General features: G+C 35.6%; 1 protein-coding gene across 1 annotated transcript in view; it reads left to right on the plus strand.

Annotated features, from left to right (window-relative positions):
* The first annotated feature begins 268 nt into the window (after positions 1-268).
* LOC128986355 (organic solute transporter alpha-like protein) overlaps positions 269-15,818 on the plus strand; it is a 29,911-nt gene continuing 14,361 nt past the window's right edge. The window contains exons 1-2 of the mRNA XM_054406686.1: positions 269-358; positions 12,222-12,399. Of these exons, the coding sequence (XP_054262661.1) occupies positions 12,222-12,399 (178 nt within the window). The 5' untranslated portion in view covers positions 269-358. The remainder of the gene's footprint in view (positions 359-12,221; positions 12,400-15,818) is intronic.

The following is a 15,818-nucleotide window of genomic DNA, read 5'->3' on the forward strand; positions in this document are numbered from 1 at the left end:
ACGAACAGACTGGGCTCTTCCTTATCTAAGTCAACTCTGTCCATCCTCGAACACGTAAATAAATAATATTCCATATTGCCTATTTCATTTTGAAAGCTTACTTACCTCAAATCACAACCTGACTCGTTAGGTACCTAACATAAAAGTTACAGTTCTCTTGTTTCAATTTTGTCTCGTCTCTTCTCTCGCTCAGGCCTCGTTTCCCTCGCCATAGTGACGTCACGGTTCTGTTTCTCCGCGCCGCTTCAGTCACTGGCCGGCTGGCGGCTACCAAGGTGGCCGGTGGCAGTGGTGTCTGTCCGTGTGTCCGTCGATTTCGGTTTTTGTGATTTTAAAAGACGCAGGAAAATAAACAAACGTAAGTAATTGTAATTTTTCTGTAGTATGGAGTTATAAAATATCCGTCTTGTAACGTAGATTTTATGATTAAGCTACCGTATGATTTCAATGTATTTATTTTTTAAACAATAAATATTTAGCATTTGATTTTTTAAATTGATTTTTGTGATTGCAGAGTAGGAGGAATATTGTTGACACAGTTAATGATTGTGATTTGTCTTTAGTGAAGAGGTTTAAAATTTTTTAACGTTTGTACTGTTATGTTGTGCAATTTGAAAACGTAGGCCTAATTCTAATAATATAGTGTGAATAAAATCAATGATTACAGTTTTTGTTGTTTGACTGCGGTTAAACCTTAAACGATTCTTTAAACTCGAAATACATACAAAATTATGTAAATTTGATTGGTTTTCGTACATTTAGTTGGTTATCGTTCAAAACGTCTTTCAACCTTTTCCCACAAGCACTTTTTTAATTCATATATTTTTAGCTTGTTTGGATTAGAATGCAAATTATAAATTTGAACAACGGTCTAGCTGACGCACGAGTGAACTTAATGCCCTTAACTTGTTTATATGAATAAACTCCACAGTTTTTATTTACCCGCTTGCTCTTAATAACTTACCTGTAAGATGTTAAAAGTCTCAACTTGCTTTGAATAAGCTACGACTCAATTAGTCAGTTCACCTTGCGTAAGAAATATAAAATGAATCCAATTTAATCTTCAGACAACAAATCAAACTAACCAGTAAAAACATTTTTATTTTTAAATGCAGGTCCTAATTAGCAGCCTATGTGATTATCCAGAATCCAAGAATTAATACTGAAAGTAAAAGTTGAATCCTGGATATTTATCACAAGAGCTGCTAAATTAGACCCTGCATTAAAAAATAAAACGTATTATTGGTTGGGTGAAAAATTTTTCTTAAGGCTTTTGATAGAGCTTAAGTCGTGTTAAAATTGGTTTACAAATCATTATGAAAATGAATAAGTGTTAGCCTGGCGTTATTTCTGCGATTTGTTTTATAAAAACTAATGACAATGTTATTGGTAACTTATTTATTGTAATTTTTTCCGATATTACATTCACTATCCCTGCCGCACCTTAATATGAAAATCATTTAAAAAATTTCTAATCTGATTTAATTTAAAACTTATATTTTAAAATAATTTTTTTTTAATGTAATCTTTAAAAAAAAAATAGTGCCGATGTTATCACTATATTGGATATTTAAATCCAAAATATCCAAGATGTTATCATTTTGCCAAAGGCAATGTACGAGGTCAATACTGTACGTACGAATGTGAGTGAACATTAAAAACAATGGGAAAACTTTGACTACACCATTGCCTTTCTGACACGCACCTTCCCAAGGCATAAATGAATATTTTAGTAAAGTACCATCGACTTGATAGTCAATAGTCAATTTCTTCATCAAGATTCTCATACAAATATATGCTATTGATAATATATAAATATATGTCAGCTATAAGTTGTATTATAAATCCTACAAACTAACAAACAAAAACATATTTATATTGCTTAATCGCAGTGATATGACATTTGTTAAGTCTTGGCACTTAAATAATTCAACATTTTAATAAGGCAATAAATCTGACAATAATTGTAAGGAAATATTTTAGTGGAAATCCAAATAGGTAAGTAGAAATTTTCTTAGTCTGTAGGTTTGCTGCGGTGGTATTTTTAGTAGTTATTTAACGTAATACGTGTACGCTTGAAAATGGCAACACAGATACTACTACTACGATCAGCTGGTGCAGTGTTTCCTTCTCTCATGTGCAGCAAAGCGCCACTACGCACACCAGTGGGGTAGCGGAATTTTACCCCCTGGGCAAACGTGACGTCACAAACCAGGGGGTAAAATTCCGGCCGCGAACTTTTGAGTTTCGCGACATCAGCTCGATGGATTAAACTCGGAATTAAACATATATTTTCACGGTTGTGAGTTTAATCAGAACACATCAAATTATAAAAACCTAGAATGTACGGCCCGGATTTTTACCCCCCCGGAATTTTACCCCCCGGATTTTTACCCCCGGAATTTTGCCCCCGGAATTTTACCCCCCGGAATTTTACCGCCCGGAATTTTACCCCCTGACCAGATATAAATTAGTGAGAATGATTAATTATCGTCATTCAGTTTTAATTTAATGGTAAACATTTTATTATTAAGTAGCCTATCTTAATTTATATGTAACATTAACTAATCGAACAGGGCTTTAATATTAATTTTGAGATTCGAGTGTCAGGATTCGATCTTTGAAGCCAACTGTTAGTTAATATGATCAAAATAAAACAGCGAATTCTGTGTACTTAGTTGAGATTATAAAATAAATAAATAAAGATAGGCTACTAAATAATGAAATGTTTACAATTAATTAAAAACAGAAATAAGAAAATCAATCATTCAATTTCTAAAATTAGCCAGGGGGTAAAATTCCGGGGGGTAAAATTCCGGGGGTAAAATTCCGGGGGTAAAAATCCGGCCCGTGCATCTTCAGTTGCCTAAACGCTAGTTATATGGACAGGGGGTAAAATTCCGGGTTTTATCGCTAATCTAATTAATCACGCTCTGACTATTTTCATAAGACTTCCAAATCCGCGGGGGTAAAATTCCGGCCGCGAACAAACTTTTGGCCACTCAGGTTACTACGTCATAGTGACGTCAGCTTTGCCCAGGGGGTAAAATTCCAGGGGGATACAATTCCGGCGACCCACACTAGTTACACAAATAACTGTTGTTTTGGGGCGATCTGAACCCTGATCTTTCACAACGTACAGTACCTTTGGCGTACCAAATCAGAGATCCTGATTTTGTCACCGCGTCGAAGTTGAGTTTTTCACGCGTTCGTTGCATAACAGTTCTTCCACAGCGCGTCAATCGACCAGAACTGAAACATTTTGTAACATCGACCTTCGTTGTAATTCAATGCATAACGAGCAATTAATGGGCAAAAAATGTGTTTAGCGATCTGTAATTGCATGTTTTGTCCAATGGTTCATCCTTGAACCTGTTATTCTGTAGTTAGATCATGCCAGAAAGTTTTCCTACTAGGTAGATTTATTCAGATACAAAAAGGATAGAAAACGAACGGAAATGTAACTTGTCAAACTTAAAGTTAAAGTTTTTTACAATGAGCCGACGATTTCATACTTAAAGAAAAATATAACTTAAATGAAGTAATTTGCTTACTTTTTGGCTCAAGAGAGACCATTACAAGTTTTTTTTATACATCTTGGAAGTGATTTAAATTGGACAGAAAAATTCTAAAGAAAATTTCCATTGTGTCATTGAAAACTTCAATGGCAATCCTAAGAAATCATTAGAGTAATTGATCAAGATCAAAATTATTGTGTCATTTTAATTAGGTAATGTTTTTCCTTCTGTATAGCCAAAATTTGTATTTGTTATCCTTTTGTTTAGCAGCTTGCTTGTGATAGAGCAAGAAGGATGTAATTTATTTAATAAAGTATCTTTATATATGTGTATTTTTTAAATTATTTTCGAATGGATTTTAAACTATATAACGTTTTTGAAATGTTGGACTCTACTACGTAAATGAATTAATGCTGAATCTAATCATACAATTTATTGAATCTCACTATATAATTAGCTAGAGATTGAAAATTACTGCAATAATCACACAGAACATCTTTAACAGGGAGACGCTTAAAACACAAACCAAACCTCATCGCTTAAGCTGTTTATTCAACAACAATGACGTAGCCTCTACTAAATCTGATTAATTAAACTGTCAATCAATTTAGTATATGGGCTAGTTCCACATCAATAATAAGGTTGTTTCCTTTCACGTCCGAGGCTATATTTATACTTTAACTCTTAGTTGATGTTTTTAACATCTAGTGATTGTATCTCAAAGAAGATACTAGAAGGTGATAGTGGTTTGTGACGTTTACAAGAAGAATCACGCGCTAGGAGTTTATGTGGGTATGTTATGTGTATTGTATGCAACTAGGTTGTTAGGATTACATATATAACGACGGCGATTTACCGAAAATATGTTGGAATTTGCTTACAATATTAAACCTTTGAAAGTTAGATAGGTACTCTAATGAGGACCAATGCTATCCATTCATTGTTCGTTGGTATATATGGTTCGTGTCCTATATGACTGCAACATGCTCAAACTAGTATAAAGAAACAAAGAACTGAACGTTTCCGAAATACGTACAGTCCTGGATAGCCAACTAAACTGACGATGAGTAGTTTTCATTAGGATGAGTGCTAAAACATAAATAAATCGAAAAAATGAATTTCATTAAGGATGAGTAGTTTTGGCATGGCCAACCAAATTCAAAGGTTGTATCTTCTATGCGGTAGTATTGTTATAGCCAAGCACACTGGGAAGTAAAGACTAAATGCTTTATTGTCTTGACAATATACATTGTATCGAAATTACAATTAACTATTTTTAACTTAGGTTTAGTATTAATTTAAACTCTTTACAGTTTCATTTTAAAATTTTGATACATTTTTCATTGAAGTCTTCAATATAATAGACCGGATCTTCTAAGGATTTGTTTTAATTTTGTTTGTATTCTTTTAATTTTAAGTTTTGAATATTAAGTGGTAATTTGTTAAATAATTTTCTTCCCTTGAATGAAGATGTTTTTCATAAAACTTTGTTTTGTTGAAAGTAGAAGAAAATATTTGTAAATTTCTAAAATAAAATTCTTCACACATAATTTATCATTTTCCAGAATTTCTCAAAATTGTTCTTCAAAAATAGTAATGTTTCATAAATATACAGAGTGGTCTGGACCTAGTGTTAAAAGATTTTTCGGGTGGTAGAGCAACACAAGTGTGACTCAAATCCACAATTAAAAAAAATATATTCCATACACCCACTTGCAGAAACATTATTTTGATTTTTTTTAGAAAAACCTGTACATTTACACAAAATTTTAAAATTTCTCTAGTATTTTCATACATTTTTATAACTTTGACACCACCATCATATTCTCCATTAAATTCTATGTAAGAATAGACAGCTTTTGGTGAGCCCTAAGCTTCAGAATTGCTATTTAATTTGATTAGAACTAAGACATTTTGATTTTCAAAAAAAAAAGGTAAATAATAAGCCTACAGACACTTTTTTTTAAGAAAAATACTAGAGATTAGCAAATTGCTACAAAAACTGCTCTAAAATCTTAGCTTTTAAAAGATATGATGAGGCATTTAATTTGCTTCATTCTAAGTACAGCTATTCCAGTTATAACTGTGGAAAACATGGTTTAAGGAAAACAAAACCACACTTTAACAAACCAAATAGACACACATGATAGTTTTTATTTTTATAGAAACAGCATGAGGCTGCAACAAAATTTGTATCTAGACAAGTTCAAAACGAATTCCAAGTATTGGATTGATAACCGAACTAAAATGCTAGTTCATTTTAATTTATTTTCAAAATGTCCTCCATTCTCTCTGATGCAGGCTCTAGCTCTCTTTCGAAATGAAATCCATGGGGTTCAGATCAGAAGATCTAGCGGGCCAGGGCACTGGAATTGAATACACCTTGTTTTGTAAAAAGAGCTTCATCCGTGCACAAAATCTTTTTGAAAAAGTCGTATTGTTTAATGTCAGAATTCAGGAGGTAGCGACAGAAATCTACTCTAGCACCATGCTCTCCTCAATACTCCTTTCAAAAAAGATTTACTATAAACGTTTGGGCAGCTGTCGATTGCTGGTGATTGCTTCTTAGGTCCCCATATTTTTTAGGGAAGTTTGAGTGGAGAGATGTACCTGGAATTTTTGCAACACGATCTTCCTCAAATTTTGAATGTAATTGATCCTGTGCTCCGTCAAGATATCATTTATCAACAAGACGGAGCACCTCCTCATTTTACGAATGACATTCAAGATTGACTGAGTGCTAACTATCCCATGTGGATAGGCCGAGGAGGTCCAGTGCCCTGGCCCGCAAGATCTCCTGATCTGAACCCCATGGAATTCTTTGCGGAAGATAGCTGTCTAGATACAAATTTTGTTGCAGCCTCATGCTGTTTCTATAAAAATAAAAACTATCATGTGTGTCTTTTTGGTTTGTTAAAGTGTGGTTTTGTTTTCCTTAAACCATGTTTTCCACAGTTATAACTGGAATAGCTGTACTTAGAATGAAGCAAATTAAATGCCTCATCATATCTTTTAAAAGCTAAGATTTTAGAGCAGTTTTTGTAGCAATTTGCTAATCTCTAGTATTTTTCTTAAAAAAAAGTGTCTGTAGGCTTATTATTTACCTTTTTTTTTGAAATTCAAAATGTCTTAGTTCTAATCAATTTAAATAGCAATTCTAAAGCTTAGGGCTCACCAAAAGCTGTCTATTCTTACATAGAATTTAATGGAGAATATGATGGTGGTGTCAAAGTTATAAAAATGTATGAAAATACTAGAGAAATTTTAAAATTTTGTGTAAATGTACAGGTTTTTCTAAAAAAATCTAAATAATGTTTCTGCAAGTGGGTGTATGGAATATATTTTTTAAAATTGTGGATTTAATCACACTTGTGTTGCTCTACCACCCGAAAAAATTTTTAACGCTAGGTCCAGACCACCCTGTATATTAAATAAAAGGTAATTAATTAGTAATTTTTAAATACTTTTTTACAGGAAATGTTTTAAAACGTGTTTTACGTGTATTTAAAATTTATTTTATACGTGGTTTCTATTTAAAAATAATTCTTAATGCAGACTTTTGAAATTTTACTATTTATTTGTTTAGTTTTGGATGAAGTTGAGCCCCATAGGTATTGCTTATCTAATGTTGGAAATAATTTACGAATGATATACAGTAAGTAATACGTCTTCAATACAGAACATAGACAATATTCTTAGTATAAAACAATTTGGAATTTTTTTACATAAGTGCTCAATATGTGAGTTGAAATTTCTAGTAGTGTGTGAGTTGAAGTCCTATGAATACAGTACGATTGTTTCTACTTCTTCTATATGTTAATCATCAATTAAAATATTTAAGTTAAAATCTTTTGTGATTTTATCTTTGATTGAAAATTCTATAAATTTTGTTTTATTTACATTAATTTCTAAATGACTTTCCATTAAGCATTGTGCTACAGTACTTCATTTGCTTCTTCAAAACATTTAATTTCCAATTCTTCTCTATATTGGCTGGATGTCAATAAGGTCGTGTCGTCAGCAAATAATATCACTTCAGAAAATTTTCCTGAATATGTCACATCATTTATGTATATGATAAATAAAGTTGGACCTAGTACAGAACCTTGTGGGACACCTGATTTTGTTTCGAGTTTGTCTGAACTATAATATTTTACATAATTGCTATTATCAATAAATGTAATTTGGACTGACTGTTGCCTGTTATTAAGGTAAGATTCAAACCATTCTAGTGCAATTCCCGGTACATTCTAAATTATTGGTTAACCTGACACTTGGAACCTTCACGTACGTTTATATGTACTTTGAATTTATGCTCCAAAATAAATGTAGATGGGATGAATATGCCTTCACCAATCTTTGTACATCTTTGTACAGCCAACCAAACGCAGAACGAACAGTTCCAGGACGAAGGATGAAGGAAGGATCGTCGAGTTACGTATGTACGCGTAACCGCGCCACCATCGCTTTCTATCTTACACAATCCACGACCCGGTCACTGCCGCGTCCTTAAAATACTTAGAAAATCCCCTCGAACCCTTGTCTCATAGTAGGGATGAGAGCTGCACAAACTGACAACCTTCTATCAGATAAATCCAAGCCGAAGTTCGCGAAGGATTGCTCCTTCAAAAATTTGAAATATTTTTTTCTTTTTTTAACCTCCTTATTAATTACTAGCTGTAACCCGCGGGCTTTGCTCCGTTTAACCTCTTAATTTTCAAGATTATCTCGTTCGCATGGCTCAATCACGTCCTGGTTGAAGTTTGTTCGCTACGCTCACTCACCTTTAGGTTGGAGCTCGTTCGCTACGCTCACTCACCTTTAGGTTGGAGCTCGTTCGCTACGCTCACTCACCTTTAGGTTGGAGCTCGTTCGCTGCGCTCACTTGCCTTCAGGTTAGCTCGTTCGCTACGCTAACTCGCCTCCATGTTGAAGTTCGTTCGCTACGCTCACTCACCTTTTGGTTGCAAATTAGCTGTTGTCATAAATGTAAAAGAAATAATAGTGCTGCACCCTGTTGGTAATCCTTGTAACTTTAATGCTATTGAACATCATAGAACAGAACCAACTTGTTTAATTGAAACAGCTGTTAAGATTCATAATTCCATTTCTCATAAGGTTAACATGGGAAACTCCAGAGCCACTGGGGCGGAGCCCGAAAGGATTTTTGAAATAAGAATATGCCTATATGTTAATCGGGAATGTGAGCTATCGTCATGCCAAATTTCAGCCCAATCCGACCAGTATTTTTCGAGTTTACTTTTCCCATACACACATACAGCAACCACCTCTTTTTTATAATAGTATAGATAGATTGTGATTATTTTATTCATGATATGATGATAAATAAATCTTGGTAATGTGGCGTATCCAATTCTGCACATGTAGGCATTAGCATAAAGCCGACATAGTCTTTAGAGGATACCTGAAATAGAATCTAATCCCATGGTTGGGGAGAAAATTCATTGGAGGTGGTAGCATGGTTTTGTACACTAATTTTTGTTGTTTTTTTTATCAATCAAAACATCTTGTATACTTTACTTTTAATGTTAACATAAAAGGAATAAGTTTTAATATAACATTTTTCTTTCAGTTTAGTCTATGTTTAGCTGGTGTTAAACCTTATTTGGTTTTAAGATTTTTTAGCGTTATACACTGCTATCGTTGTGTCAAACTATTGATTGATTGGATACTTGAATTACACTTTTTTAATCGATCAAACTTGAATGTTTTACGTTTTCAATGTAAATTGAACTGTGAACTACGTAAACACAGTACAATCACAATCTATACTGCCACCGACGATGAATATTTTATTGCTTTCAGCCACCAAGATGATAATGTGATCAGTGATATCGTCGTCGTTACGCCTAGTGATTACATGGGCTCGTGCTATAAATGTGACACACCACGGGTGTGAGTTGAGCAATGTGATTTATATAACAATATTAACATTGTTACATTGTTAGTAGTGTACATTTATGCACACCACTTTGGGAGCGTAGCTAGAATGGGACAAGGAATGTGTAGATCGGATAATAAGTTGTTAACTCTGAAGTTCAACATAACCTATTGCATAATGTCCTAGTTTGTAGTTCGTTGTCCTAGTTTTATAGTAACCTAGTTTGCTACAGCGAAGCTAGCCTAGAGGTTAGAGCACGTAGATACTATCTTCTGTCGTGGCTCGGGTGTAGATCCCTCCAGTCGCAAATAGATGGCGCCCGGAATTATGAGCTCAAGGATGGATGCGATCAAAGAGGAAAGATGGGACTTTAGGTGCCGGGGGAAGCATAAGGAGAGCGACTAATCTTCGTGAACGACGCTTAAAACTGAGTCTGAAAAACTAAAGGGTTTTCATAAAATTTAATTAAAATATATATGACAGTTACCGATAGAATAATCAACATGCACATGTTTACTGAATGCTAAAGCACAAGCGGATAAACTTAGATATAATTTGCTGTTTTATTAGCTACTTCCCTATAGGGAAATTCGCTAATAGGCATACATAGGTACTCGACTCAAAAACATACTAAAAATATCTTTGTTTATATAGTTATTTATTGGGAAATAAGTTGATGATTCCACAAATAGTAAGCGTAGCGAATGCACAAAGCATCATCACAGACTGGAGAATAATTCGGTGGCGATATAAATACGATGGACACATGTTAGTCATCTCAGTTCAGTAGTATTCCAGTCGACTGAGTCATTTCATAGTTTGGAAAGTTATTTTTAAACTAGTAGGCTTAATAAATCCGATTTACATCAAGATATCTTTGAATGTCATCGATTCAATCGATATAACAGTTCCCTGGTGAAAGTATTAACAAAGTTTCACGAGGAATTCGAATAATGATTCTTTCTAGGGTCTTTGGTCTGTATTCTCAAACCTCAGGACATTTCCTCGTCTCTACTGCTAGTCCTTGTTTCAGATGAACGTCGTGGTTTACAACGTGTCAGATGCTGAGGTACTGGAGGTGGTATATCCTCTAGACCAGACTTCATCTTCTCTAGACCCTCTTACACCTCAACAAATTGCCTCTTGTCTACTGCTAGTTCTTGTTTCAGATGAACGTCGTGGTTTACAACGTGTCAGATGCTGAGGTACTGGAGGTGGTAGATCCTCTAGACCAGACTTCATCTTCTCTAGACCCTCTTACACCTCAACATATTGCCTCGTCTCTACTACTAGTTCTTGTTTCAGATGAACGTCGTGGTTTACAACGTGTCAGATGCTGAGGTACTGGAGGTGGTAGATCCTCTAGACCAGACTTCATCTTCTCTATACCCTCTTACACCTCAACAAATTGCCTCTTGTCTACTGCTAGTTCTTGTTTCAGATGAACGTCGTGGTTTACAACGTGTCAGATGCTGAGGTACTGGAGGTGGTAGATCCTCTAGACCAGACTTCATCTTCTCTAGACCCTCTTACACCTCAACATATTGCCTCGTCTCTACTACTAGTTCTTGTTTCAGATGAACGTCGTGGTTTACAACGTGTCAGATGCTGAGGTACTGGAGGTGGTATATCCTCTAGACCAGACTTCATCTTCTCTAGACCCTCTTACACCTCAACATATTGCCTCGTCTCTACTGCTAGTTCTTGTTTCAGATGAACGTCGTGGTTTACAACGTGTCAGATGCTGAGGTACTGGAGGTGGTATATCCTCTAGACCAGACTTCATCTTCTCTAGACCCTCTTACACCTCAACATATTGCCTCGTCTCTACTACTAGTTCTTGTTTCAGATGAACGTCGTGGTTTACAACGTGTCAGATGCTGAGGTACTGGAGGTGGTAGATCCTCTAGACCAGACTTAATCTTCTCTAGACCCTCTTACACCTCAACATATTGCCTCGTCTCTACTACTAGTTCTTGTTTCAGATGAACGTCGTGGTTTACAACGTGTCAGATGCTGAGGTACTGGAGGTGGTAGATCCTCTAGACCAGACTTCATCTTCTCTAGACCCTCTTACACCTCAACAAATTGCCTCGTCTCTACTGCTAGTTCTTGTTTCAGATGAATGTCGTGGCTCACAACGTGTCAGAGGCTGAGGTACTGGAGGTAGTAGATCCTCTAGACCAGACTTCATCTTCTCTAGACCCTCTTACACCTCAAGACATTGCCTCGTCTCTACTGCTAGTTCTTGTTTCAGATGAACGTCGTGGTTTACAACGTGTCAGATGCTGAGGTACTGGAGGTGGTAGATCCACTAGACCAGACTTCATCTTCTCTAGACCCTCTTACACCTCAACAAATTGCCTCGTCTCTACTGCTAGTTCTTGTTTCAGATGAACGTCGTGGTTTACAACGTGTCAGATGCTGAGGTACTGGAGGTGGTAGATCCACTAGACCAGACTTCATCTTCTCTAGACCCTCTTACACCTCAACAAATTGCCTCTTGTCTACTGCTAGTTCTTGTTTCAGATGAACGTCGTGGTTTACAACGTGTCAGATGCTGAGGTACTGGAGGTGGTAGACCCTCTAGACCAGACTTTATCTTATCTAGACCCTTTTACACCTCAACAAATTGCCTCGTCTCTACTGCTAGTTCTTGTTTCAGATTAACGTCGTGGTTTACAACGTGTCAGATGCTGAGGTACTGGAGGTAGTAGATCCTCTAGACCAGACTTTATCTTATCTAGACCCTTTTACACCTCAACAAATTGCCTCGTCTCTACTGCTAGTTCTTGTTTCAGATGAACGTCGTGGTTTACAACGTGTCAGATGCTGAGGTACTGGAGGTAGTAGATCCTCTAGACCAGACTTCGTCCGCTCTAGACTCCGACGTAGACCCTCTCAGACCTTACAACATGTCACTAGTCAGACCAGAATGCCACATTGATATGATTCCATCGATAAACGACTATTTTACAGGTAGGTTTCATCTGATTTTTTTCAAATTTTTAGAGTTTTCTTTAATTATTTCGATATTTTAACAGGGGAGCAAAATGGGAAAGGGGAAAAATCTGTTTTTCATTTCCATACATTCGGAATCGGATGTCTTGTCAACTTCCTTGATTATTTATTGATAGCATTGACCTTAATTGCAATTTATTTGTGAAGCATATAGGGTATATTTATATGTAATGTAGGTTCCCAACTGGATTTGCTACATTTCTCTATGTGAAGATTCATCTGATTTTAGCCAGTGCCTAACTCAAGTTTTCATACGAGTATTTAGTTCATCCTTCATTCATACTCACTTTAAATACACACTTTGGCCAACGTCGTTGTAAATCAAGCAAGGTTTGAAGTCGTTTATTCACCCACCGCCTTAAATCCTATCTAATAGTTTTCATATAAACACACCACTTTTGTTGGCCTCAGGCGCCGCGCCGCCAGTAATCGTGTTTCAAGTGTCCGAATGTTGATCAAGTGAAAGTGAAGGTATGCGATGTTTAATCACGACCTTCCCAGCTGTGACGTCACTGAAGAGTACAGTCGCGGCTGATGAAACTGGTCTTTCGATCTACTCTAGAGTCAATGTCTGGGTCATACTGTAGTATACTTGTCAATCTCATCACCACTTACACTGTTAATATCCTCAAGCTTTATAGATCTAAAAACAACGCAATCGTGTCGTTTAAGACATTATGGTTACTATTTTTAAAGTATTATTTTACAATGGTGTCCTTAAACCATTGGCCAGTATGTAGACCGAGTTTCAGGAGACATGTTCCATCATTCAGACCATAGTAGCCCAACCACTAGCCCATGTCGCTTGCATAGACAAGTAAATCTATTTAGCAAAAAAAATTTGTCTCTTACAGAACTCTGTCTCTACATCGGAAATCTATCTCCACTAAAAGACACAGGCCTACAATCAATTAATTGAATACTTATTTTTGCGAATTTCCCCAAATAACCTGTATCATAGGCCTAAATATAGTTAGTTTCAATTAGCACTGTTAACTGTTTCACAGGGGTGTTCAAAAAAGCTAGACGGGATGGTTTTGTATTGTTGTGAACAGTATTTGACACGGTTTCTAATCAGGAAAATAAATAATGTCCAAATATAAGCCATAAATTTTGAAATTGTAATGTAGCTCGCTCAGCTCACTGTATGGAAATAGTTGAGCTCTTACATATACTGGCATCAAATTGCAGTGTATAGAGTAAGGTTGAACCATAGATTAAAAGAGTAGACATATATACCCCACGTGAATCTAATACAACACTTTTTCCACCATGTACTAGACCTACTCTATGAATTTAATCTATGGTGGAACTGATGTTTCAGCCTGTGACAGAACCACTGAAGATGACGTAGACATAAACTGTTGTAGTTTCATAACCTGCAACCTGTAAAACGCGATTCTGCTGAGTTCGCAAGCCACTTTCTCCCAATTTGCATTTTATTGATGCTAGTCACCTGATGAGAACACTCTTCTCTCCATTCATGTATTCTGTATTTATTAAATTATAAGGGAAGCCATAGTTTACTACCAAGCTTTGTCTAATGTGTTTTTACTTGTATGTATCTCAATATGTAGGGCCGTGGCAGTAAAAAATAAGAAATGGTCTTACACAACTATTATTTTACTTTCACAGGATAGGTAGTATTGTAGGCTATCTATGTGCAGATCTATGTGTACTATTGAATTGGAACCTTAATCGGCCGGTGTCTTACCGGACGATATTGTCTTCACTTGAATGGGTAAATTTGATAAAATGAGTCCAGAATATTGATATAATTGCTTCAAAATTTGATTGAAACATAAAACTTACACGTCAAAAAAGCATATAAATCGTATTGTAAGGTAACACAAATAAATAACTATTTAAACCAGAATGTTTTCAAAGACAATATCGGTGGAAACCTGAACTTCGAGAAGCGACTTTATTGATCTTGCGAAACCACTGACTGTCGTTTCGGATGCATTGCATCAATCTATCATCAGGGCAAGCAAAAATTGTGATTCATAGCTTGGCCTGATGATATTTCCACCAATCAACGTGGGCATATCCAGAAGACAAGATTAAACTGATCAGAATTGCCTTTATACTGCTAAATAAACTATTTAAAACAATTACAATATGCTTGACAGGTTTACCCATAGGTTTATCCATGTCTTGGTAGGCCTACGCGCCTTCTGAGCGCTTTGTGTTTGAGATGTGTCGATGTGTGCAATAAAACACAAGGTGAAACCTTCCATGAATATCAATGCGAACAACACAAACACAAACAAAGGTGGAAGATTGTTGGTTATAATTATAAGTAGTGACATCGCCTTCCATGTCGAGGAGGGTTTTAGTGTTAAGAGGGTTCCATGGTTCCACCCGCCGGCTGTTTACCACGTAAACACGACCCTACAAAAAAGAACCTCGTGTCATTATTATTATTATTATCATCATTATTAAAGTGTTTATAGAGTTGAAATAAACTGTAAAATATTCACAAAGTTCTATGCCCTGGATGAACAGAAATTTCGTAATTGTTTCTGTATTTACAAAATCATTTTGAAAATCCGTAAATTAATCTTTTTTACACGTAATTGTAACTTCTAAATAATAGTTAAACATTAATTTATCCCCATTCATTGCAAGCTCTGATATAGAGCACAAAAAGCACACACTTATTGGAAACAAATTCGGGTACTTTGGTATCATACGGAGGCCACATATTTGACAGCGCGCTGTGGTGGTTATTTTAGGTTGGGTTATCATAAATATTATGTTTGTAGGACTTTCATAGTTTCGTTATGAATCGAACGATACCAGATGATTCATACTTTCTATTTATGATAGCCCAACCTTGACATAACCGCCAACGCCGCAGCGCGCTGTATAGGGTGGCTTCCGTACATTACCTCAGTACCCAAATGTATTGGAAATTAAGTTTTTAAAACGTTATACAGCTATATAAAGATATAGAGGGCTAATCCTAAAATAATAGAAACTAATTGTAAACAAAACACGACATCTACAGAAACCTTACGTAACTAACAAAACAATAAAATTGGCTTCAGCTGTTCCATAAGGATGGAAAATCTACTAAGGTACTATGTTTTATGGTTTTATCTATGATACAATCTATTATTCTAATTCCGTAAGGAATTTCATGTCGTGTTCTGTTTTGATAAGTAGACACGATGCTACAATCAAACATAGCTGCAATACTACTTAAATCAACCTTTAACACAATTATAGTTATAGAGACGTAGCGACGGGAGTTTAATAAACCAGAATGTTTTACGTTTGCCTACTAATTCTGCTATAAACACTTTCCAATTCTAAATGGCAACTGTCACTGTTAAACAACTAATGTTTTCAAAGTGAAAAATACTCTTAAG

This window comes from Macrosteles quadrilineatus, unplaced genomic scaffold, assembly GCF_028750875.1.
Source record: "Macrosteles quadrilineatus isolate MER2022 unplaced genomic scaffold, UCM_ALF_1.0 Scaffold_2__2_contigs__length_208266976, whole genome shotgun sequence".
NCBI classification, from domain to species: Eukaryota; Metazoa; Arthropoda; class Insecta; order Hemiptera; family Cicadellidae; genus Macrosteles; species Macrosteles quadrilineatus.